Source organism: Schistocerca americana, chromosome 3 (assembly GCF_021461395.2).
Source record: "Schistocerca americana isolate TAMUIC-IGC-003095 chromosome 3, iqSchAmer2.1, whole genome shotgun sequence".
NCBI lineage: Eukaryota > Metazoa > Arthropoda > Insecta > Orthoptera > Acrididae > Schistocerca > Schistocerca americana.
Window position 1 is genome coordinate 604,167,969 of NC_060121.1, and position 27,105 is coordinate 604,195,073.

Below are 27,105 nucleotides of genomic sequence, written 5' to 3' on the forward strand. Positions count from 1 at the left end.
TGTGAGGCCTTGTGAGGGACCTTGGATTTTTAGGATTTTTTGCAGCTCAGTCTGGATGGAGGGAATGGGATCCTGGGTGACAGCTTTGTAGGTTGAGGTGTCAGAGAGTTGACGCAGTCCCTCTGCCACATACTCCACACGGTCAAGTATGACAGTTGTGGAGCCTTTATCCGCCGGGAGGATGACAATGGAGTGGTCTATTTTCAGCTCCTTAATGGCACGGGATTCAGCTGGGGTGATGTTGGGGGTTGTCGGGATGTTCTTCAAGAAGGACTGGGAGGCAACACTGGATGTGAGGAATTCCTGAAATGTCTGCAAGGGATGGTTTTGGGGGAGGGGAGGAGGATCCCTTTGAGAAGGCAGTCGGAACTGTTCTAGACATGGTTCAACACTGGGTCTAGTACTTGGGGGCTGTGTTTGGGTAGTGAAGTGATATTTCCAGTTGAGGTTCCGGGTGAATGAGAGGAGATCTTTAACCAGGGCAGTGTGGTTGAATTTAGGTGTGGGGCTAAAGGTTAAGCCTTTTGATAGAACAGATGTCTCTGGAGGAGAGAGAGATCTGGATGAGAGGTTTAGGACTGAATTGGGACTGGTGATATGTGGCATTTGACTGTGGTTATAGTTGAGATTTGGTCTGTGTGGGGTATGTGCTGGGATGGGGAGATTGAGTAGGGTGGCTAGGCTAGGTTTGTTGGCTATGAGGGGGGTTTGTTGAAGGTTCTGTTGTGGTTGGTGTTTGTGAGGGATAGGCAGAGGGACCCCACTTCTTAGGTGTTGCACTAGCACTGTGGATAGTTTTTTCAGGTGGTGGTGTCTCAGAATAGAGACAGACACTGATGTTTGGGACAATAACAGCATCTAGAAAGAATGGCACAAATGAATCCAAATTCAGAGGATATGTAGAACAGTCTACCAGTAATGTCGGATTAAGACTGCTGGGAGATGTGGTACATGTAGACCTAGCCACAACCTCTCTCATGAGACTGTAAAGGCCACTGTTACATCTAGCTCAATAACTGAAGAGACATACAAAAAAGAGAACCTTAAAAGCAAGTTCTAATGCACCTCACACACTATAGACCCGGTGCTGGACACTGTAACCAAGCACACAATTCTACTGGAACTAATCAGCTGTGAAAAAGCACCTGGCATGGAATCTGCCATTTACACACATTACTGTCTTCTCCTAGTTTGACCACATTGTACTTAGCCTCCACCAGCGAAACTGAATAGAAATGGTAGGCTCGACAGTTTCTGGGGTTAACACTTGTGTGTAATGATCCAGCTCTGCAGCATCTGTGCTTGTACCTTCTCAATACCCTAATAATTATGTTTTAAGGCATTAGAGAAAGTCCTCCTTCAGATATATAAAACACACACACACACACACACACACACACACACACACACACACACACACACACACACAAAAACTTGTAATCCATGCACAAAAGCCGAAATTTGTTCAATAGCTTATAATATTTAACAGTATTCTTTACAATGTGCTTGTCTGCCACTCAATACTGTGAGTAAAGTCTATCCATTTCATGCTGTTGTTTTTCTAATTTAATTTAATTATATGTTAAAAAGAACATATTGTAAGTTGATGTTAAATATTACCATCAATACCAATATACCAGTCTGTTCTTGCATGTTCCTTAGTCCATATTTCATTAAATATAGCAGAAAGCAGACACAGAACAATAAGTATGAAGAACAACATCAGTATCTGTGTGTTTGTGAGCTTATCAACAGTAGAACGTTTCAGTGGAGCTGAGGTAGAATTCTTCATGAGTTTGGTCTCATGACCAGTATATACCACAAGGCCAAATATCCAGCTGGTATTGCGCAGCATTGCACCTCTAAGTAAAAGCTGGTCAGGTCCCAGTGGTAATGTCCTGCAAAATTATACTATCAGTATATCCACATATTTCATACTGAGCTGTGATATAAATATATTTTTTTTCTTAGCCAAGTGAATTTGCAAATCTCCCTATGAAAACTAAACACAGAAGGCATAAAAGGATTTGTGTGTGTGTGTGTGTGTGTGTGTGTGTGTGTGTGTGTGTGAGTGAGAGAGAGAGAGAGAGAGAGAGAGAGAGAGAGAGAGAATGTAATTATCAGATATATTGCTGTTAATATCTGTAAGGGAGTTTATTGAAGCAGCAGATGTTAAGAAAAGTGTAACAAACAAAATATAACAATTCTTGTCTTTCAAACAATGGAAAATCCAGGATGGAATGCAACAATACGAGAGAAGGAAAGTTGCTATTCACCGTATAGCGGAGATGCTGAGCCACGATAGGCACAATAAAAAAGATTCACACAATCATAGCTTTCGGCCATTAAGTCCTTTGTCAGCCTCCTCCTTACCCCCACCCAGTCGCCACTCCCATCATGCACTGTTGCTGCTGCTCGCAATGTAGTTTCAGCTCTCTGAGACTGCAGATGTGTGTGCAAGTTGCGCTTGTGTGAGAGTGTGTGTGTGTGTATGCATGTCTATTGCTGACAAAGGCCTTAATGGCCGAAAGCTATGATTGTGTGAATCTTTTTATTGTGTCTATTGCGGCTCAGCATCTCTGCTATATGGTGAGTAGCAACTTTCCTTCTCTCGAATTCTTGTCTTTCAGGTACACATAAAGTGACAGAATTACCTGTAAAAACTACATGCAACTGAAATAATAATGTAATACAACTTTAATCACTAGGTGCAGGTATCAGACAATAATAATGTTACTAAAATTTTGTGATTAATAAATGAGCTGTAACATAACTGAGAATGGCTCCTTCAAATATCTTACGAAACAAAATAACTATTGCACTAAATATTGAAAGGTAATTTCTGTCAATATTCTAGGTCCTTCTAATATTATTTTATACAGCACTGTTACATAGATAGGAAAAGGAGACACCACATACTGTTTGTTTGTTTCTTTCAAGATTCCTGTGAACTCGTATAAATGACGATTTGGGAGCTCACATTCCAGTGTTCCAGTGAATTGTGTCAAATCTTTTGTTTCCAAAAGGTGCGCTGTGTCAGGCAGTGCCTGTCTGATTTTCAAGTTAGTTTCTCCATCCAGGTTTGAAGTTTCAATGTAGCAAATTGCTTGTGGTTCACTGTAATTAAAGTGACACAAATTTGAGTAATTTCCTTTCTGCCATTGACCATATACTGTGAAATAAGCATCTTCATTAAAGAGAACTATGCCTTTTTTTCAAAAGGATTCTTACAAGAAAAAGACTACTTTTATACACACATTCTTAAAAACTAATGCCAATAGCACATGGTTGCTTCATTCCATAAGTGACACTGGTGAGTCATAAAAGTGATACACCAAATTTTGTTTGATCATAAGTTCTACGCACTGAAATATTTGTTTCTTGCCTCTGTTGCCAATAATTCACCAGTTTTTGTGCTGTAGCTCAACATCTACATCTATACTGTAGAAATCACTGTGAAGTGCATGGCAGAGTGTTTGCCACATGTACCAGTTACTAGGGATTTTTCCTGTTTCATTCACATATGGAGTGCGAGGAGAATTATTGTTTAAATGCCTCCATGCATGCTGTAATGAAATTAATCATGTTGTCCCAATCTCTATGGATGCATAGAGGGTTGCAGCATATTTTTCTAGGATCATCATTTAAAGCTAATTCCTGAAATTTTGGAAGTAGCTTTCTCGGGATAGTTCACACCTATCTTCAAGAGTCAGTCAATTCAGTTTCTTTGGCATCTCTGTGGCTCACTACCATGGATCAAACAAACCTGTGACTATTTTTGCTGCCTTTCTCTGTGTACATTCAATGTCCCTTTTAGTCCTATCTGGTATGGGTCCCACACACTTGAGCAAAATTCTAGGACAGGTCGCACGAGTGGTTGGTAAGCAATCTCCTTTGTAGACTGATTGCATGTTTCCAGTATTCTGCCAATAAACCAGAGTCTACCACTGCTTTGCCCATGACTCAGCCTAAGTGATCATTTTCTCCCCCTGTCGGAGGTTCGAGTCCTCCCTTGGGGATGGGTGTGTGTGTGTTGTCCTTAGTGTAAGTTAGTTTTTGTCAGATTAAGTAGTGTGTAAGACTAGGGACCAATGACCTTAGCAGTTTGCTCCCATAGGAACTTACCACAAGCTTCCAAAATGTGATCATTCCATTTCATACCCCTACAAAGAGGTATTTGTATCAGGTGACTGTTTCCAAGTGTGACTCATTGATACTTTCGTCACAGGATACTATGTTTTTTGTTTTGTGATGTGCACAATTTTACATTCCTTAACAACTAAAACAAGTTTACATTCTTCACATCACTTTGGAAACTTATTGAGATCTGAGAATAATTGCACAGTTTCTTCCAGACAGTACTTAATGCTAGATAACTGCATCATCTGCAAAAAGTCTGAGGTTACTACCAATATTATCTAAGGGAATTAACATATAATACGAACAGCAAGGGTCCCGATACATTTCTCTGTTGCACACCAGGAATTACTTCTACATCTGACATTGACTCCCCAACCAAGGTAATAAAAAAACTGTACATCTTTTAACAAAAAAACACATTTTTCACACCATTGCACAGTCAATATTAATAGATTATTTTGTCTTTTGTCTTTTAACTGACAGATCACAATTTTCAAATAACTGAATATTATAATAGATAAATATAATTAAATTGATGTTCACAAAAATTCTGATTGGAAAAAAATGATATAAAGAAAAAATGAGACATATGGAAAAAGTTGATAAGTTGATTAAAATTGTGTGGAAAAAGGATGGAAATAAAAATTACATTTAAACCAAGTAATTGAATAAAAATAATGATCAAAGTCATTTTGATAAAGATGTAAAAATAAAAATTTCTACTGCTCCTGGTGAGATTCAAATCCACAACATCTTGCATGTGAAGCTATTATCCTCTATTTTCTTGAAGATATTTACTTAGCATTTGACAATTTCACATAATAACAGAAAACAAACTCATTTGAAAAAATAATTATATACATTACAACACTTTCACATTTCAGTCTATTTTTTCCTTCCCTTTATAACTGGAATCTTGCAAAAATTCACATACGTAAACCTGTATTTAGGATGATGAGTTACTTTCTCATATTCATCCCATGAGTTTGCCAAGTACTGTAAGTTGTTCATTAATTTAAGTCCAAAAATTATATGAATTGTGTGTGGCATGATCCACATTTTTGCATGTCGCTTTGCTTTGGGAAACTGTTTGCATTCAGGTATCATTGTGTTACAAACCTGTGCATTGCACATGTCCGTTCTATTGGTCAGTCAAATCACGTCCCTTGCTGTGGGCCATATCTTGAAAAATTTTGGGCACTCAAACTGACGTTCGATTGTGTCCTCCAAATTACAATTTTCACATGCAGCTGATGGTTTTAATCGTATGGAGTAAAGCTTGGAGTCAGTCACTACTGCCCGGGTTATCATTACACCATGAGAGCAAACTTGGTAGCTCTCGCAACACACCGATTCCCAGCAGCTGCCAATTGTTTGACATTAGTCAGGGAAATTTCTGGTACTTACAAATGTCAGCCCTGTGTTTGAGAACAACATTCACACAGGGGCTGTACTGTAGCTGGTGCAACATTTTACAGGGCAGTGAACAAATAACTTTAAACTAAACCTATTAATTATCTCTTAATCAGCTGAGCTAAAAATATTACTAATTCACTTTAGGAACTGAAGCAGTTAGTGCACAAAATAAGATTTCTATTAAGGCAACAGAATGTGGTGTCACCGCCAGACACCACACTTGCTAGGTGGTAGCCTTTAAATCGGCCGCGGTCCATTAGTATACGTCGGACCCGCGTGTCGCCACTGTCAGTGATCGCAGACCGAGCGCCACCACACCGCAGGTCTACAGAGACGTACTAGCGCTCGTCCCAGTTGTACAGCCGACGTTCATAGCAATGGTTCACTGACAACTACGCTCTCATTTGCCGAGACGATAGTTAGCCTAGTCTTCAGCTACATTTGCTACGACCTAGCAAGGCGCCGTATTCAATTGATAATTAATATTATGAAGCATGTACCGTAACGAGAGATGTTCTACAATTGTGGATTAAAGTTAAGTATTATATCAACTACGTACTTTATTTGCAATTCTCAAGATATTGTCCTGATCCAGACCTCACGCCAGTCAGTGTGTAATTAAACCCGTGCATTTCGGCCTCCTCTAGAAAAACAGTGTTGGCTTTTCTGCCAACACTACAAATTGGCGACTCGGATACAAACGGTCTCCTTTATATATAACTAATTTACTTGTGTCATGGCTTCGCCACAATCTCCAGATGTACTGTCCGAATTTTATCGCTTGCAGAATCAGCAGACGCAGGCCTTTGTGGATGCCCTTGGACAGCTCGTCCAGGGTCAACGTGCAATGCAAAACGATGCGGCAGCCGCTGCTCCACCGCTACCACAGCCACAACATGCTGTTGCACCACCTTTTCGTCCGTTTGATGCGGCACTGGAATGCTGGACGGAGTGGTCACGCCAATTTGGATTCCATCTCGCCGTCTACAGAATTCAAGGTAATGAGTGGCAGCTGCACTTATTATCATGTGTCGGCGTCCAGACGTACCGTGTGATAGTGAAATTGTTTCCCCGACGCGACGTAGCAACTCTGTCCTACGAAGAAATTTTGTCTGCATTAGATGCATATTTCAAGGAATCAGTCAATGTAGTTGCAAAACGGTATACGTTCTTTCGTACAAAACGTACGGCCGGTCAAACTAATCGGGAGTGGGTTGCAACTTTGCAAGGCCTTACTAGGGATTGTGCTTTTGAGTGTGAATGTGGACTCTCTTATTCAGATACTATGGTACGTGATGCAATTGCACAGAACGTTTCTGATGTTCGTATACGGGAGCAAATTTTGAAACTAGTCAATCCCTCCCTTCAACAAGTGATAGACATATTGGATAGGCAAGACACGCTTGACTTTGCTCAGGAATCATTTGAAACTTCGCCAGCCGTGTTTCACATTAACCGGCCCGCCGGGCGAGCTGCACGGAACAGTAAACAGCCCTCACGCCCGTCCATGCAGCCACGTGTGCCGAGCAAGCACGCAAATGCAGTGAAATCATGCCCGCGGTGTGCTACTAGACATTCGCGTGAAAATTGCCTGTCACGCCAAGCTATTTGCTTTTTCTGTAATAAAAAAGGACATGTTGAGAGTGTTTGCCAGAAAAAGCTCAGATCGGACACTCACAACCATTCCAGGCCCTTTGCTTCACGCCGGAATCGGAATCGAATACTCAGGCTCGTGAACCTTCACCCATGGACATTCATGTAGTTAATTCCTCTCCGCCCAGTGCCACTCTCTCTAAAAGTGACTGTGTGCGTCCCACAAAAAGTGTGCGTCGACGTCGCCGGAAATCACGTCAATTAGCAAGTGATTCTGTACCAGTGTCTGTTCAAATTGCACGAGACAGTCGCTCTTGTCGTCAGCAGGACAATAAACTTTTTGTAGACTTGGACATTCATGGCAACGTGATCCCATTCCAGCTCGATACCGGAGCTGCAGTTTCATTGATCAATAAAGACACGTACAAACAACTGGGCATACCTCTGTTGCGTGCCGCAAATGTTAAGTTAAATAGTTATTCCGGTCAGAATATCCCTGTGTTAGGACATTGCAGCCTTCTTGCCACATACAAGGGACAAACAAAACTTGTGTCATTTTACGTAATTCGTTCTTCTTCTGCAGTGAACTTGTTTGGTTTAGATTTATTTCAGTTGTTTAACTTGTCTATAGTCAATCAGGTCCTATCGGTGAATCAGACTGTGCCTTCAGCTAGTGTTTCTCGTCTATGTGAGGCGTTTGCAGACATTTTTGCTCCGGGCCTTGGTTGCGCTAAGAACTATAAAGCACATTTGGAACTGAAAGTAAACGCGCAACCGAAATTTTTCAGAGCGCGCAATGTTCCCCACGCATTGCGTGATGAGGTCGCAAGAACCTTACACGATTTGGAATCACAAGGTGTGATTGAACGTGTGCAGGCTTCTCTCTGGGCCACACCCTTAGTAATTTTGCCAAAACCTTCCGGAAAATTGAGACTTTGTGTGGACTTCAAAGCTACAGTGAATCCACAACTAGTGATTGCAACTTATCCTTTACCCCGCCCGGAAGATCTTTTTGAAAAACTGTGCCCGGGTAAATATTTTTCGAAGTTGGACCTGGCAGATGTGTACTTGCAAATACCGGTGGACAAAGAATCCCAGCGCGTCTTGGTGGTTAACACGCATCTTGGTTTGTATCGATTCAAAAGACTGCCATTCGGGTGCCCCTGCATTGTTTCAGCAATATCTACAAACTGTTTGTGCGTCGGTCCCTACTGCAGCAAACTATCTGGACGATATTGTGATCTCCGGAAAGACAGAAGAAGAACATTTAGCCAATCTCACGACATTATTTCAGGTCTTGGGACAAAATGGTCTTCGCTTGCGGAAGGACAAATGTGTGTTTTTTGCTCGTGACTTACCCTATCTGGGACATGTAATCAATGCCCAAGGCTTACATCCTAGTCCAGAGCACCTCCGTGCCATACAAGACTTGCCTTCGCCACAGAATTTGAAGCAGCTACAGAGTGTGCTGGGTAAAATAAATTACTACCATCGCTATGTGCGCAATGCCTCTTCCATTTCAGCTCCGCTTCATCGCTTACGCCATAAAGGTGTTCCGTTCATCTGGACGACAGAATGCGAACGCGCCTTTCGCCAGTTGAAAGCAGCGTTGCTTTCAAATACTTGCCTTACGCCATTCGATCCCCAGAAACCCCTTTTGTTAATGGTAGATGCATCGGATTTCGGGATCGGTGCTGTGCTTGCGCACAAAGATGGATCGCATGATCGCCCTATTGCCTTTGCGTCCAAATTGCTCTCGTCTGCGCAAAGAAATTATTCACAGATAGAGAAAGAAGCCTTGGCTCTCGTATTTGGTGTTACTAAGTTTCACGATTTCTTGTATGGTCGTCACTTTACCATCATCACAGACCTCAAACCTTTGACATCGCTTTTTCATCCAAACAAGCCTGTACCTCCACGTAGAGCGCAGAAATTCATTCGCTGGTCTATTTTCCTCTCGCAGTACCGCTACGATATCTTGTATCGGTCCACTGCTAAGCACGGAAACGCCGATGCGTTGTCCCGTTTGGCTGTTGCTGAGGATAGAGCATTCGATTCTTCCAAACTTGCTTGCATGTTCACTGATTCGGAAACCGATGACGTGGTCGAATCGTACCCGATTGATTTTCGTTGTGTAGCTACAGTCACAGCTACTGACCCTGTCCTTGCTACAGTTTTGCGTTTTGTTGCTACGCAATGGCCCTTGTCGAAATCACGGATCGAGGATCCGTTGGTTCGCCGATTTTTTGCTCACAAGGAGAGACTTTTTGTACGACGTGGTGTTTTGCTGTTGTGTTCTGATAATGATCAGTCCCGGGTCGTGGTCCCATGATCGTTACAGTCCTCTGTCTTACGGCTTCTCCACCAAGGACATTGGGGTATAGTGCGCACGAAACAACTTGCTCGTCAGCACTGTAGTTGGTTCGGAATCGATGCTGCGATTACGAATATGTGCTCTTCTTGCATGGCGTGTGCCGAACAACAATCCGCACCACCGCGGAAATTCTTTGCATGGCCGAAAGCCACTTCCCCTTGGCAACGCTTACACATCGATTTTGCTGGTCCATTCAGGAATGCTAGATGGTTGGTTGTGGTCGATTCTTTCAGTAATCTTCCTTTTGTTGTCCGGATGTCTGCCACGACGTCATCTGCCACCATCCAAGCGTTATCCGCTATCTTTTGCATTGAAGGTCTTCCACAGACTATTGTTTCCGACAATGGCCCACAATTCCTGTCCGCAGAAATTCAGTCATTCTGCAAGGCCAATGGTATTCAACATCTGACATCCGTGCCGTTTTCGCCTCAGTCAAATGGTGCCGCTGAACGATTGGTCTGGACTTTCAAGTCACAGATGTTGAAGTTCAAAGAGTCACATTCTCGGGAGGACGCGTTGTTGCTCTTTTTGTCTTCGTATCGCTCTCAGCCCCGAGATGGTCGCTCGCCGGCTGAGTTGCTCCACGGTCGACCTCATCGAACCTTGATGTCTTTGCTACATCCGCCGCATCAGGTTCCTGTGCAGCGGCAGCCACCTGCTTTTGCTCCAGGCGACGTTGTATACTATTGCAATTATCGAGGTTCGCGGCGTTGGGTCGCAGGGCGTATTCTTCGCTGCCTCGGCCGCGCTATGTATCTGGTTTTGGGGGCCTCTGGTGAGGTGCGACAGCATCTCAATCAGCTGCGCCTCTGTCGCCACCTGGGTTCTGCCGCTCCCCGTCTGCTTTCAGCGACGGTGCCGTCCGGTCAGCGCCATGGGCTGGCTCGCCTCATCCCCAGGTGTTACCGACGATGCCTTCCATTTTGCCACATGGCGGCGCGCCGCCGCCGCCGCCTGTTCTCCCGCCGGCGACGCCCGCAGTGGACACTTTGGTGCAGCTGCCAAGCGCCTCCCTGGGTCACGCGCCGCCGATCGCTTCCCGTGACCAGCTGTCCTCCGACATGGACCTTTTGCACCTTTTGCCCACTCCGGACCAGATGTCGACTTCGCCCGTTGGGTACCCCGACACGATGGAGGTCGACCCTTCGGCCCCTCCTGTCTCCCTACGGGCGCATACACCGCATGTTGACGTGCACCCTGGACTAGGTTATCAGGCGTTTCCTAGCTTCCCTCGTACCGAATGGCCGGGTGTGGGTGGCACAGCCTCGCCTGTTATTAGGCTTCCCACCTCGTCGCATACGTCAACATGGGGTCCTCCCCACGGTGGGCGGAAGCCTTATAACACAACCGTACGCCGATTTGCGGGGGAGGAATGTGGTGTCACCGCCAGACACCACACTTGCTAGGTGGTAGCCTTTAAATCGGCTGCGGTCCATTAATATACGTCGGACCCGCGTGTCGCCACTGTCAGTGATCGCAGACCAAGCACCACCACACGGCAGGTCTAGAGAGACGTACTAGCGCTCGTCCCAGTTGTACAGCCGACGTTCATAGCAATGGTTCAGTGACAACTACGCTCTCATTTGCCGAGACGATAGTTAGCATAGCCTTCAGCTACATTTGCTACGACCTAGCAAGGCGCCGTATTCAATTGATAATTAATATTATGAAGCATGTACCATAACGAGAGATGTTCTACAATTGTGGATTAAAGTTAAGTATTATATCAACTACGTACTTTATTTGCAGTTCTCAAGATATTGTCCTGTTCCAGACCTCACGGCAGTCAGCGTGTAATTAAAAGCGTGCATTTCGGCCTCCTCTAGAAAAACAGTGTTGGCTTTTCTGCCAACACTACACAGAAAAACTTGTGAAAAGACTTACTGGTTTCCTAAAACTCTTTGAGGTTGTAGTCACTCTCAAACTCAATAATAGCATTAATTTACAATAACCGTACATAATATAGATTCCCCTTTAAAGTAGCTGTAACACAATATATTGTTGTTGTAGTATTCAGTCCAGAGACTGGTCTGATGCAGCTCTCCATGCTACTCTATCCTGTGTAAGCTTCTTCATCTCCCAGTGCCTACTGCAACCTACATCCTTCTGAATCTGCTTAGTGTATTCATCTCTTGGTCTTCCTCTACGATTTTTACCCTCCACGCTGCCCTCCAATACTAAATTGGTGATCCCTTGATGCCTCAAAACATGTCCTGCCAACCGATCCCTTCTTCTAGTCAAGTTGTGCCACAAAAAATTATCTTCTCCCAATTCTGTTCAATACCTCCTCATTAGTTATGTGATCTACCCATCTAATCTTCAGCATTCTTCTGTAGCACCACATTTCGAAAGCTTCTATTCTCTTCTTGTCTAAACTATTTATCGTCCATGTTTCACTCCATACCAATATTTTCAGAAATGACTTCCGGACACTTAAATCTATACTCAATGTTAACAAATTTCTCTTCTTCGGAAACGCTTTCCTTGCTATTACCAGTCTACATTTCATATCCTCTCTACTTCGACCATCACCAGTTATTTTGCTCCCCAAACAGCAAAACTCATTTACTACTTCAAGTGTCTCATTTACTAATCTAATTCCCTCAGCATCACCCAATTTAATTCAACAACATTCCCTTATCCTCATTTTGCTTTTGTTGATGTTCATCTTATATACTCCTCTCAAGACACTGTCCACTCCGTTCAACTGCTCTTCCTGGTCCTTTGCTGTCTCTGACAGAATTACAATGTCATCGGCGAACCTCAAAGTTTTTATTTCTTCTCCAAGTATTTTAATACCTACTCCAAATTTTTCTTTTGTTTCCTTTACTGCTTGCTCAATATACAGATTGAATAACATCGGGGACAGGCCACAACCCTGTCTCACTCCCTTCCCAAGCACTGCTTCCCTTTCATGTCACACGACTCTTATAACTGCCATCTGGTTTCTGTACAAATTGTAAATAGCCTTTTGGTCCCTGTATTTTACACCTGCCACCTTCAGAATTTGAAAGAGAGTATTCCAGTCAACATTGTCAAAAGCTTTCTCTAAGTCTACAAATGCTATAAATGTAGGTTTTCCTTTCCTTAGTCTATCTTCTAAGATAAGTCGTAGGGTCAGTATTGCCTCACGTGTCACAACATTTCTATGGAAGCCAAACTGATCTTCCCCGAGGTCGGCTTCTACCAGTTTTTCCAATCGTCGGTAAAGAATTCGCATTAGCATTTTGCAGCTGTGACTTATTAAACTGATAGTTTAGTAATTTTCACATCTGTTAATACCTCCTTTCTTTGGTGTTGGAATTATTATATTCTTCTTGAAGTCTGAGGGTATTTTGCCTGTCTCACACATCTTGCTCACCAGATGGTAGAGTTTTGTCAGGGCTGGCTCTCCCAAGGCTGTCAGTAATTCTAATGGAATGTTGTCTACTCCGGGGGCCTTGTTTCGACTCAGGTCTTTCAGTGCTCTGTCAAACTCTTCACGCAGTATCATATCTCCCATTTCATCTTCATCTACATCCTCTTCCATTTCCATAATATTGCTCTCAAGTACGTCACCCTTGTATAAACCATCTATATACTCCTTCCACCTTTCTGCTTACCCTTCTTTGCTTAGAACTGGGTTTCCATCTGAGCTCTTGATATTAGTACAAGTGGTTCTCTTTTCCCCAAAAGTCTCTTTAATTTTCCTGTAGGTAGTATCTATCTTACCCCTAGTGATATATGCCTCTACATCCTTACATTTGTCCTCTAGTCATCCCTGCATAGCCATTTTCCACTTGCTGTCAATCTCGTTTCTGAGAAGTTTGTATTCCTTTTTGCCTGCTTAATTGACTGCATTGTTAAATTTTCTCCTTTCAGCAATTAAATTCAGTATCTCTTCTGTTACCCAAGGATTTCTACTAGCCCTCATCATTTCACCTACTTGATCCTCTGCTGCCTTCACTATATCATCTCTCAAAGCTACCCATTCTTCTTCTACTGTATTTCTTTCCCCCCCTTCTTGTCAAGCATTCCCTAATGCTCTCCCTGAAACTCTCTACAACCTCTGGTTCTGTCAGTTTATCTAGGTCCCATTTCCTTAAATTCCCACTTTTTTGCAGCTTCTTCAGTTTTAATCTACAGTTCATAACCAATAGAGTGTGGTCAGAGTCCACATCTGCCCCTGGAAATGTCTTACAATTTAAAACCTGGTTCCTAAATCTTCGTCTTAACTTTACGTAATCTATCTGAAACCTTCCAGTATCTCCAGGCCTCTTTCATGTATACAAACTTCTTTCATGATTCTTGAACCAAGTGTTAGCTATGATTAAGTTATGCTCTGTGCAAAATTCTACCAGGCGGCTTCCTCTTCCATTCCTTACCCCCATTCCATATTCATCTACTACTTTTCCTTCTCTTCCTTTCCCTACTATCGAATTGCATTCACCCATGACTATTAAATTTTCACCTCCCTTCACTATCTGAATAATTTCTTTTATCTCATCATACATTTCATCAATCTCTTCGTCACCTGCGGAGCTAGGTGGCATATAAACTTGTACTACTGTGGTGGGGGTGGGCTTCATATCTATCTCTGCTACAATAATGCGTTCACTATGCTGTTTGTAGTTAGCTTGCCCGTGCCCCTATTTTTTTTTTATTCATTATTAAACCTACTCCTGCATTACCCCTATTTGATTTTGTATTTATAAACCTGTATTCACCTGACCAGAAGTCTCGTTCCTCCTGCCACCGAACTTCACTGAGTACCACTATATCTAACATTAACCTATCCATTTCCCTTTTTCAATTTTCTAACCTACCTGCCCGATTAAGTGATATGACATTCCACGCTCTGATCCATAGAATGCCAGTTTTCTTTCTCCTGATAACATCCTCCTGAGTAGTCCTCGCCCGGAGATCCGAATGGGGGACTATTTTACATATTGAATATTTTACCCAAGAGGACGCCATCATCATTTAACCATACAGTAAAGCTGCATGCCCTCGGGAAAAATTATGGCTGTTGTTTCCACTTGCTTTCAGCCGTTTGCAGTACCAGCATAGCAAGGCCATTTTGGTTAGTGTTACAAGGCCAGACCAGTCAATCATCCAGACTGCTGCCTCTTCAGGAACCATATGTCTGTCTGGCCTCTTAACATATACCTCTCTGTTGTGGTTGCACCTACAGTACGGCTATCTGTATCGCTGAGGCATGCAAGCCTCTCCACCAATGGCAATGTCCATGGTTCATGTGGGAGGGGATATATGTGCTATAGTAAGTAATTCACAAACACCAATTTACTATGAAATAGCTTAAGCGCATGACAATGGTAACTTCTGCAAATTCTCAAAAATAAACTTAATGGCTCTGAGCACTATGGGACTCAACATCTTAGGTCATAAGTCCCCTAGAACTTAGAACTACTTAAACCTAACTAACCTAAGGACATCACACACACACCCATGCTCGAGGCAGGATTCGAACCTGCGACCGTAGCAGTCCCGCGGTTCCGGACTGCAGTGCCAGAACCGCTAGACCACTGCGGCCGGCAAAATAAACTTATTTCTCATGTAAGTAAACAACAAAATTAGGAATGATAGTACCTGTATGAGGTCTACTAGAAAGCAAAATTTCAGTTCAGGTCTACAGCTGACGAAAACAGCACGAGTTTATTGTAGGACTTGCAAATGTTCAAAATATAACAATATATTCTGGTACACATGAGTACCAACTCAATCAATGAAAGGTTATGCTGAATGGACATAAACAGCAAATATTAGAATCTAGAATTTTGAATTGGCAAACGTATCTGGCACACACAATCTCACATAAATGAAATTTTGAAAGTCAGCCTTTGTATAAATAAACATGTGAATCACACAGACTTTTTTCGTAGTTGATTCTGTGACAATTTCTACACTGAAGTGTTGAAGGGGAACACTGCAGCATCAGTTTATCTCAGTGAAAATTGTGCAGCACCAACACAGACACCACGTCTTTTGCTTGGAGCAGCTCACACTGCAATATCTCTTGTTACTGTTGACATCAGTCTATCAGAGAATATAGACTGCACTACGTTTTCAAATTGTATTTGAGGGGAAACCCCTATGGAGCTCCTGAAAATGATTTACCTGGCACATTTTCATGGTATTAACCATTTTTTCAAGCTACTTTAGTCATTTCTGTGATACTGTAAAAGAAAGGATGGTCACACTAGTCATTTAGAGCCCACAGTAAATGAAAAAGCAAAGAATGAGTACAGTGGCAAAGAAAAAATTAGAGAACACCATCTAAAGTAGAATTTGTGAAATCTGTCTCCAAAGTATGGCCAGACACTTTGAAGCCTAAAGACATAATTTTGCACATCAAGAACACAGGAATCTGACCCTACAATAGGTCACAGTATTCTGTTCATCAACTGGATTCCGAAGAAGTTCAGAGATATAATATACAAGACAAAACAACATTGAATGATCCATAAATGCCACTGACCTGAGTCACAACATTTCTGAAAATGATGCCATGTTGTCTTACAGTGATTGAATGATCCATAAATGCCACTGACCTGGGTCACAACATTTCTGAAAATGATGCCATGTTGTCTTACAGTGATGGAGGTGAACTGAACCTAATGGCTCTGGAAGCAATTAATCTCTGTTCACATAAGTGAATCTTCAGACAGCTTTGAGAATTTACCAATTCATAGAATAATAATAAAAAAGGCAAACCTGTGACCAGGACTAGTTGTCATAGGTAATACCCTCTGAAGAACACAGCAAACTTATGCTGAAAAAGAACATCCTACAAACAAAAATGGAGTAGGTCAAAAGCAGAAGAGCTAGAAAGCTATGCCTGTGACCAAAGCTGTGGCAATTACGTGAAAGAGATAGGAAACTGAGGGGGCCGGTCAGATTCTGACATCTCTTGGAGAAGTGACAACAGCCTGCATGATTTTGATCCCTTTGAAGAATCCACACCACATCCCATTGTAATGACTGATCCAGCACATGTGGATGAAGGAGATTATACCTTGGCTAAATTTCAAAGATTAAAGAGAAATTCACACAGCTACAGACACCTCTGCACTAAACAAAAGTATTGGAAAATGACATAGAAGTTATGGCACTAGAGTATGCGGAAAAGGAAAAATAATTTTTAGATTAAATAAAAAAGACATTTCTCTTATTAACATGAGTGCTGAAATTGGGAAATTGCCAGTTCCTCATATTGTTATTGGGGTGGGAAATATCAGACAAGGAATCTGCTGTGTATTTCTCCATCTACATCTACATCCATACTCCGCAATCCACCATACAGTGTGTGGCGAAGGGTATCTCCTACCACAACTAGCATCTTCTCTCCCCGACTGCCTATATGCCTCTGTACGAGCCCTAATCTCTCTTACCTTATCTTTGTGGTCTTTCTGCGAAATGTAAGTTGGCGGCAGTAAAATTGTACTGCAGTCAGCCTCAAATGCTGGTTCTCTAAATTTCCCCAGTAGCGATTCATGAAAAGAATGCCTCCTTTTCTCTAGAGATTCCCACCCGAGTTCCTGAAGCATTTCCGTAACACTCGCGTGATGATCAAACCTACCAGTAACAAATCTAGCAGCCCGCCTCTGAATTGCTTCTATGTCCTCCCTCAATCCGACCTGATAGGGATCCCAAACGCTCGAGCAGTACTCAAGAATAGGTCGTATTAGTGTTTTATAAGCGGTCTCCTCTACAGATGAACCACATCTTCCCAATCTTCCCAATGAACCAAAGACGACTGTCCGCCTTCCCCACAACTGCCATTACATGCTTGTCCCACTTCATATCGTTCTGCAATGTTACGCCCAAATATTTAATCGACGTGACTGTGTCAAGCGCTACACTACTAATGGAGTATTCAAACATTACAGGATTCTTTTTCTTATTCACCTGCATTAATTTACATTTATCTATATTTAGAGTTAGCTGCCATTCTTTACACCAATCACAAATCCTGTCCAAGTCATCTTGTATCCTCCTACAGTCACTCAACGATGACACCTTCCTGTACACCACAGCATCATCAGCAAACAGCCGCACATTGCTATCCACCCTATCCAAAAGATCATTTATGTAGATAGAAAACAACAGCGGACCTACCACACTTCCCTGGGGCACTCCAGATGATACCCTCACCTCCGATGAACACTCACCATCGAGGAAAATGTAATGGGTTCTATTACTTAAGAAGTCTTTGAGTCACTCACATACTTGGGGACCAATCCCATATGCTCGTACCTTAGTTAGGAGTCTGCAGTGGGGCACCGAGTCAAACGCTTTCCGGAAGTCAAGGAATATGGCATCCGTCTGATACCCTTCATCCATGGTTCGCAAGATAGCATGTGAAAAAAAGGCGAGTTGCGTTTTGCAGGAGCGATGCTTTAAAGATCTTGTTGACATTTGGGGGAGGGGGGGGGGGGGGGGGGGAGGAAAGAAAATAGAGAGAGGGAGAGAGAGGGAGAGAGACAGTGATTCTCTTTTGTGTGTATCCTATTTTTGTATTAATGGATTAAGTGACTGTAAACAGCTCATATCCATTGCTGGTTGACATTTTATTGTTAAAAATAGAAAAAAAAACAAATAAAGAACATTTTGTAGTACACTCCGACATGCATTTCGTGCCTTAAATATCCCGAAACTATCTCCAACAGAAAAAAATCGCAATTATACATGTGTATTATTTTTTTGGTTCTCTACATCATTTTTAAGATGTCAATCTTGTTTTGCAGTGTACATAAGCATATCACATGTGTATCATATTTTGGACCAGCCATATCATATAAGATTTTTAGTCAAAAAATGAATGTCATTTTGAAACAATTTCCATACACAATTTTTTCCTATCAGCTATTACTTTTCTTTAAAAGATACAAACAAATTTTATTTAGATCATCTTACCCTACTTTCTTCTGTATTTCTAGAATGTCTGTGACATGACCAAAGTGTCATACAATAACAAACTGTAAGAAACTGAATTAAGCCATCCTTAAATACATATCATTGACTAAATCTACCAGTTTTCACATTATATAGGACACCCTTGATGTTCTCCTCACACTCCAGTTCCTAAAATTTTTAATTATTTGCCTCCTATGTCCAAGCGCTGTCGGGCGTGGCCGGCACTTGGATGGGTGACCATCCAGCCGCCATCCGCTGTTGCCATTTTTCGGGGTGCACTCAGCCTCATGATGCCAATTGAGGAGCTACTCGACCAGACAGTAGTGGCTCTGGTCAAAGAAAACCATCATAACGACCGGGAGAGCGGTGTGCTGACCACACACCCCTTCTATCCGCATCCTCAACCGAGGATGACACGGCGGTCGGATGGTCCCGATGGGCCACTTGTGGCCTGAAGATGGAGTGCTATGACCACAGTTAATCAAAACACAAGGTGCTGTGATTTACAGGTTTGCAAAGCAGTTTATTAGATGCAAACCAATAATAGATAGTCCAGGAATTCCTGCATAGCGAAGTGCAGCTCTATAGCATTGTCACATACATTAAACAGTTTTGTATCATCTGCATAACAGATAGCTGACTGAAGCCTAACATGACCGACCAATTTAGTGATAGCTACTATGAAGAATAATAGTCCCAGGACTGAACCCAGTACCAAACCTGTCTTTACTTCCCTTACAGAACAGTGCCTGTTTTCATCTGAGGCAAATTGTCTCATGTTGCTTAAATATTATCAAATCACAGCTAAGGATGCGTTAATTATCTCATACTATTCAAGAATTTCAAGCAGTATATTGCAAGGGATAAAGTGAAAGGCTTTACTTCAATCACAAAACACCAGAGATATAAGGGACACTCTAAACGTTTCTGTTTGAGGGCATTGCTGTAGCAAATATGCAACATAGCATGACTCTGATGCGAGTACATGAGCCCTGACATGTAGCCAAGGAATTTGTGTGGCATTCGTGTCTTTCCAAAGAGTGTGCATTAAATCCGGAAATGTGGCAACATTCTCACCAAAAGTGTCCAGAAAGGATCTGCATGCTAGTATTCTTTCCTTGGCTGTCAAAGGACAAACACTGGCAGACATCCATCAAGAATGAAGAATGTGTATGGGGAAGCACATCTGTCAAAAACCACCATTGTGGAAGGGTGCAACAAGGGGTGACGCTGCTTCATGATATTGTATGACATGTCCTCATATTGCAAATGTCATAACACAGAAGTTACATCAACTCAAGTGGGAGACACTCCAGCACCTGCCCTAAAGTCCTGATCTCTCCGCATGTAATCATCACAGCTTTAGTCCCATAAAAAAAAAAAGACCTTGAAAGGTCGACGATTGCTGTAGGACATGGGTATGCAGCAGCCAGTTATGGATTTCTTCACTCTGCAGGATACAGTGTTTTACTAAAGGCAATGTTCAACCTAGTGTGTCAGTGGGATGATGGCCTCAATGCTAACAGTGATTTTGCCTGATTGGCGTACTGATTCTGGACTGTACAGCCATCTAACGGAAACCTTTTGGTCACCCCTTACATAGCCATCTAATGGAAATGTTTTAGTCACCCCTTATACTTTATTCTTGTTTTCAAATGCAGTCCAGTGTTCAATAACAATTTGAGGGAAGATTATGGTTTTCAAAATAATAGCACAGTTGATGGAAAGAACACAAAGAAATATTAGAGAGAGGATTGGGAGTTACCCATCTTGTTAATTAACACTGGGTTACTTTAGAAATTTTCCATGACTAGAAAAACACTCAGTATTCTGATCACTTATCAAGTCCTGATGAATGGTCTACAAATAAGGTGTATCGTTTTTTCAGCTATGTGAATAGATATCAAATAACAATCCACATTTCTAAAATTGGAGAAGTTAGAAACAACGTTTATCACATCTGTGGGTGTGGTAATAACCCAGTGGAAACCAGAGAGCCCTAAACCATGCAGATGTATTGTATGTTCTCTTTTGAGTGGAATTTGGATCTCAGTTTATTTACTGGGATCATAAATTTTAAACATGTTGGTCAAGAATTATATCTTGTGTATGGGTATGAGACTGCTCTTATTTTACACTATGCAATGCTTCCTTCAACTTTCAACATATTTTCCACAGGCTCCTCTTTTAGCCAGAATAAGTTTGTCTTTTCAAAGTTTCTTGCATTCAGATACAGTGTGTCATATGGCACTGCCTGACCCTCATAACAGCTTTCATTAATTCCAAACACTGTGAGCATCTGAACCTTCCTGGCAGATTAAAACTGTGTGCTGGACCAAGCCTTGATCTTAGGGTCTTTGCCTTTTGCCGGCAAGTTCTCTACAAACTGAGCTACCCAAGCATGATTCACAACCCGCCCTCACAACTTTACTTCCGCCAGTACCTCATCTCCTAATTCTCAGTGAGTCATGCTTGGGTAGCTCAGTTGGTAGAGCACTTGGCTGCGAAAGGCAAAGGTCTCGAGTTGATTCTCAGTCCAGCACATAGTTTTAATTTGCCAGGAAGTTTCATCAGCACACACTCCATTGCTGAGTGAAAATTTCTTTCCAGTTTGAGCTTCTCTTCCCTAACATTAGCCATGTAACCATAGGACCATTTTAGTTTCTTCTTTCAAAATGGATGTTGGGGTTGGGTCTTCTTAAGTGGTGAGTAAGAGTAAAATAAATTAATGATTGTTAGCAAAAAAAAGATTAGAAGAACTTCAACACTTCTCATCTAAACAACATTATGGTCAATATTGATTGGCATATCTACACCTACAGTTCATAACAGACTGACAGAAGTAATAGATCATGGTCAGTAATACATCCACCTACTGCAATACATCCACCTACTGCAACATTACTTTCTTCATCAGTATACAAAGAGGTGACAAAAGTCATGGTATAGCGACATGTACATATACATATTGCACTAGTATTGTGTACATAAGATACAAAAGGGCAGTGCATTGGCAGAGCTGTCATTTATCCTCAGATGATTCATGTGAAAAGGTTTCTGACGTGATAATAGCCACATGATGGGAATTAATAGACTTTGAACGCAAAATGGTAGTTGGGCTAGATGCGTGGAACATCCCATTTTGGAAATTGTTAGGTAATTGAATATTCTGAGATCTACAGCGTCAACAGTGTGCTGAGAATACCAAATTTCAGGCATTACCTCTCACCACGGACAATACCGTGGCCGACAGCCTTCACTTTACGACTGAGAGCAGCGGTGTTTGTGCAGAGTTGTCAGTGCTAACAGACAAGCAACACTGCGAGACATAATTGCAGAAATCAATGTGGGAAGAATGACGAATGTATCCATTAGGACAGTGAAGCACAGTTGGATGATAATGGGCTACAACAGCAGAAGACTGACGCGAGAGGCTTTTCTAACGGCACATCATCACCTGCAGCGTCTCTCCTAGACTTGTGACCGTATCGGTTGAGCCCTAGACAGCTGGGATACTTTGGTATAACTAAAGAGCCCCAATTCCAGTTGGTAAGAACTGATGGTAGGGTTCGAGTGTGGTGCAGACCCATGAAGCCATTGACCAAAGTTGTCAACAAGGCACTGTGCAAGCTGGTTGTGGCTCCATAGTGGTACGGTATGGTGTGAACCAACCACTGCCTGGAAATTGTTATGTTCAGCTACTCGGAGACCATTTGCAGCCATTCATGGACTTCATATTCCAAAACAATCATGGAGTCCACAAGACTCAGAGGGCCATAGACATGGGCTCCCAGGTAGATGCCGTGTTTCTTGACTTCCGCAAGGCGTTAGATACAGTTCCCCACAGTCGTTTGATGAACAAAGTAAGGGCATATGGACTATCAGACCAATTGTGTGATTGGATTGAAGAGTTCCTAGATAACAGAACGCATCATGTCATTCTCAATGGAGAAAAGTCTTCCGAAGTAAGAGTGATTTCAGGTGTGCCGCAGGAGAGTGTCGTAGGACCGTTGCTATTCACAATATACATAAATGACCTTGTGGATGACATCGGAAGTTCACTGAGGCTTTTTGCAGATGATGCTGTGGTATATTGAGAGGTTGTAACAATGGAAAATTGTACTGAAATGCAAGAAGATCTGCAGCGAACTGACGCGTGGTGCAGGGAATGGCAATTGAATATCAATGTAGACAAGTGTAATGTGCTGCAAATACATAGAAAGAAAGATCCCATATCATTTAGCTACAATACAGCAGGTCAACAACTGGAAGCAGTTAATTCCATAAATTATCTGGGAGTACACATTAGGAGTGATTTAAAATGAAATGATTATATAAAGTTGATCGTTGGTAAAGCAGATGCCAGACTGAGATTCATTGGAAGAATCCCAAGGAAATGCAATCCAAAAACAAAGGAAGTAGGTTACAGTACACTTGTTCGCCCACTGCTTGAATACTGCTCAGCAGTGTGGGATCCGTACCAGATAGGGTTGATAGAAGAGATAGAGAAGATCCAACGGAGAGCAGCCCGCTTCGTTACAGGATCATTTAGTAATTGCGAAAGCGTTACGGAGATGATAGATAAACTCCAGTGGAAGACTCTGCAGGAGAGATGCTCAGTAGCTCGGTACGGGCTTTTGTTGAAGTTTCGAGAACATAACTTCACCGAGGAGTCAAGCAGTATATTGCTCCCTCCTACGTATATCTAGTGCAGAGACCATGAGGATAAAATCAGAGAGATTAGCAGAGGCATACCGACAATCCTTCTTTCCACGAACAATACAAGACTGGAATAGAAGGGAGAACCGACAGAGGTACTCAAGGTACCCTCCGCCACACACCGTCCGGTGGCTTGCGGAGTATGGATGTAGATGTAGATGTAGAATTTTTATGGAAGACAATGTGCCATGTCACCAGCGCCACAAATGTTCGTGACTGGTTTTAAGAACATCGTGGGCAAATCGAGTGAACTATTTGGCCACCCAGATCCCCTGACATTAATCCCATCAAACATTTACACCACATAATTGAGAGGTCAGTTTGTGCATAAAATTGAGCACCAGCAACACTTTCACAATTACAGACAGTTATAAAGGTAGCATGGCTCAATGTTTCGAAGGGGATTTCCAAGTTGTTGAGCCCTTGCCAAACAGCGTTGCTGCACTAATCCAAGCAAAAGGAAGTCCATCACAATATTAGGAGCTATCCTACGACTTTTGTGACTTCAGTGTATTATTAAGTGACTATTATGGAGCCCAGAAGCTGTTGCAGGTTACCTATCTAAAGGCTTCAGCGGTCAACAAAAATTTGATTTTTAGTATTTTGCACAATTATTGACAGATTTAAAAACCTGAAATGTTGTCATAATCTACTCATTTAATTTTATGTTGAAAGTTTAACACAATAAGACAAGTAATACAGTTAAAAACTCTCCGTTTATCTTGAGGCAGCATAACCGATGGCATGTGAATACCTGTACTTTATTCACCCAGTATTTGAGAAAGAGAGCACTCAGGGTGAATTCAACAAACTTGATACATATTTTCAAACCTTTATGAAACTTTTTCTTGCTGACACTCCCCATAAAATGATAAAAGGAAAAAAGTTTATCGTTTAAAACATTTTCTCTATTCATGCAGTAAAACTTCAGCATCAAATGACATTTTAATACTTATTTACTACCGACTCCACAAACATACCTTGCAGACAGTATCCACATATACCACTGAACATGTCTGCAAAATTATATCACTGTTTGACAGTTACTTCAGGAGATATGGCATCATAAAAATTGAAATGCGTGAGAAACTGTCTTCTGCTTAGAACTGAACACAAATTACCCAGACTATATTCATCAAGTGTTTCATAATGAGAACATTTAGTGACTTCCAATAAACTCTAAACATAATTTCAAACATTTTCCAAACTTTTATTATTATGTGCTTGATGTCAAATATTTAACACACTAAATCATCTGCAAAGTAATCAGACATTTGAAAATGTTTTACATATTTAAATTTGATACTTTAAAGAATCAGACATTTATACAATGTAAATTTAAAGACCCTAAAAGGCTACAACATGTGTAAGTTAACAACAACAACAACAACAACAACTCAGCCTTACACAGCTGAATTCTGCTTTCAGTTCAAAATAGTACAACCTAACGCTTAACTTTGGAAATCTAACTGAATCTCTACAAAATATATTAGCATCTTTGTGTGTGTGTTTTTTTTTTTTCCCCAAATGCTTCTGCACATAAAGTGTCCAATTACATAACCCAGTAGGATGTAAAACTCAATTCAACCATCCATAAAGCAATATTTAATGCCAATACAACGTCAACATTTTCAAACATGCAAATGTTTCAACTAGGACAGTGATGAAGCGAAGATTAAATTCAGTGTTAGGCGAAAATAATGCATTGCTCAAAATTCTGAAACATGCTGCCAAGTCTCAAAATTCCATTTATTTAATTTGTAAACCTGAAAACATGAAAGAAAATGAAGAAGTTGTTAGTAAGAAATATGTATGTAATATTGAGAAGGAAAGATAGCAAGTGATGAAATTTTACTTATTTTGCATTTACAGTACTGGAAGTTAAATCATTAAATTTTTTGACTCTTTGAAAGCATACAGAGCTGCCAACTCTGTCAATAACAGCAGCTCTAACCCAGCCTGTCATTCAATTGAACTGAGCTTAGATGACAAATACATGCATCATTCCATGCTGCTTCACAGCTATGCCAGAATTCATCAATTGTAGTGGCTGGTGAGTGGTAGAGTGCCAGACTGTTAATGAACCCATGACCAAATGTTCCTGGTAGACAAGAGATCTGTTCAATGTGCTGGTCAGGGCAACAATTAAATATCCTCAGTATTGAAGAAAGGGGGGACAGCATGGGTGACAAGTCGTTTTGCAAGATACCGATGTGGGCACGTGATGCACAAAGGAAAGAATGTAAGTGGAACAGATATGATTGGGTAGCTGTTATGGCAAAGATACGGGCCGCAAACAGGAAACATCCACTGACATAAGTGGTTTTGACAAAAGGGCACATTGTTGTGGCACTATGGCTGGAAACAAGAATTTCTGAAATGGTGAAGCTCATCACCTGGTGGTGTACTATGGTCATAAGCACCTATGGAAAGTGGTTGAAGGATGGTGAAATAAAGAGTAGGCCTTATGATATTGGATGACCATGGCTCATCACAATCTGTGGCAGATATGATGACAGAGAACAATACTGGTACAGGTACAAATGTTTTAGAGCACCCTGTTCAAAGGCCATTGTTGAACATGGAGCTCCACATCACACAACTCCTGTGTGTTCCTGTGTCGACATGACAACATCGTCATTGATGATTGTAGTGGGCACAATATCGCTGAGTTTTCACCGTGGATCAATAGAAATGTGTTGCCTGTTGAATGAATCACATCTATTGTTACATCAGGTCAATGGTTGGGTCCTTACACACTGTCATCCAGGCAAATGGCTGCTTGAAACACGCATCATGCCACAGGTGCAGGCCACTGACAGGATAATTATGCTATGAGGTACACTGAGTTGGGCTTCTATGGGACCTATTGTAGTACTCAAAGGCACCATGACAGCAATGAACTCGAACCGGCCATGACGGCCCAACGGCACCAACCGGCCGCTGTTTCATCCTCAGTCCATAGGCATAACTGGGTGCGGATCTGGAGGTGCTTGTGGTCAGCACACTGCTCTCCTGGTCATATGACAGTTTACGAAACTGGAGCCGCTATTTCTTGATCAAGTAGCTCCTCAGTTTGTCTCACAAGGGCCAAGTGGAACCTGCTTGCAAACAGCACACACCAGATGGTCACCCATCCAAGTGCTAGCCCAGCCCGACAGCGCTTCAGTGATCTGACAGGAACTGGTGGTACCACTGCACCGAGGCCATTGGTGACAGCAGTGAACCATGTGAACATTATTGCAGACCATTTGCATCGCTTCATGCTTGAAGCTGTTGCATCTTCAAAGTGTTCTGCCAATAAAACAGTCTGGTTTGCCTTCTCCATGACATTTTCTATTGAGTTGAATTTACAGCCTTTAGATTTGATTGATTTATTGTGTAACTGAAGTTTAACAGATTCCATTTAGCACTCTTGACGATGGCATCATAGTTTTCATTATTTAGGGTCAAATGCCAATTTTTGCACTGTACAGACATCTTTTCTAAATCATTTTGCAATTTGTTTTGATCCTCTCATGACTTTACTAGATGATTAATGACAGCATCATCTGCAAACAACCTAAGATGGCTGCTCATATTGTCTCCTAAATCACTTATATAGATAAGGAACAGCAGCAGCCCTATAACACTACCTTGGGGATTTCCAGAAATCACTTCTGTTTTACTCGATGACTTTCCGTCAATTACTATGAACTGTGACATTTCTGACAAGAAATCATGAATCTAGTTGCATAACTGAGATGATATTCCACAAACATGCAATCTGATTATAAGCCACTTGTGAGATGTGGTGTCAAATGCCTGCTCAAAGTACAGAAATGTGAAATCAACTTGAAATCCCTCGTCAACAGCACTCAGCACTTTGTGTGAGTAAACACAGAAGAACAATGTTTTCTAAATCTGTGCTGGCTGTGTGTCAATATACATTCAAGCATTTTGTTCAT

The 27,105-nt window shown here is 41.8% G+C and overlaps 1 protein-coding gene across 7 annotated transcripts in view; it reads right to left on the reverse strand.

The window, feature by feature from the left end:
* Nucleotides 1-27,105, reverse strand: part of LOC124606775 (probable phospholipid-transporting ATPase IA) — a 642,579-nt gene that overhangs the window by 195,392 nt on the left and 420,082 nt on the right. For all 7 annotated transcript variants that reach the window (XR_006978725.1, XR_006978722.1, XR_006978723.1 and 4 more), the window contains exons 5-6: nucleotides 2,920-3,117; nucleotides 1,621-1,898 (exon numbers count right to left, since the gene is read on the reverse strand). Coding sequence is in view for 3 of the 7 variants with exons in the window: in XM_047138832.1 (XP_046994788.1) it covers nucleotides 1,621-1,898; nucleotides 2,920-3,117 (476 nt within the window). In the remaining 4 variants the exon portion in view is untranslated. The remainder of the gene's footprint in view (nucleotides 1-1,620; nucleotides 1,899-2,919; nucleotides 3,118-27,105) is intronic.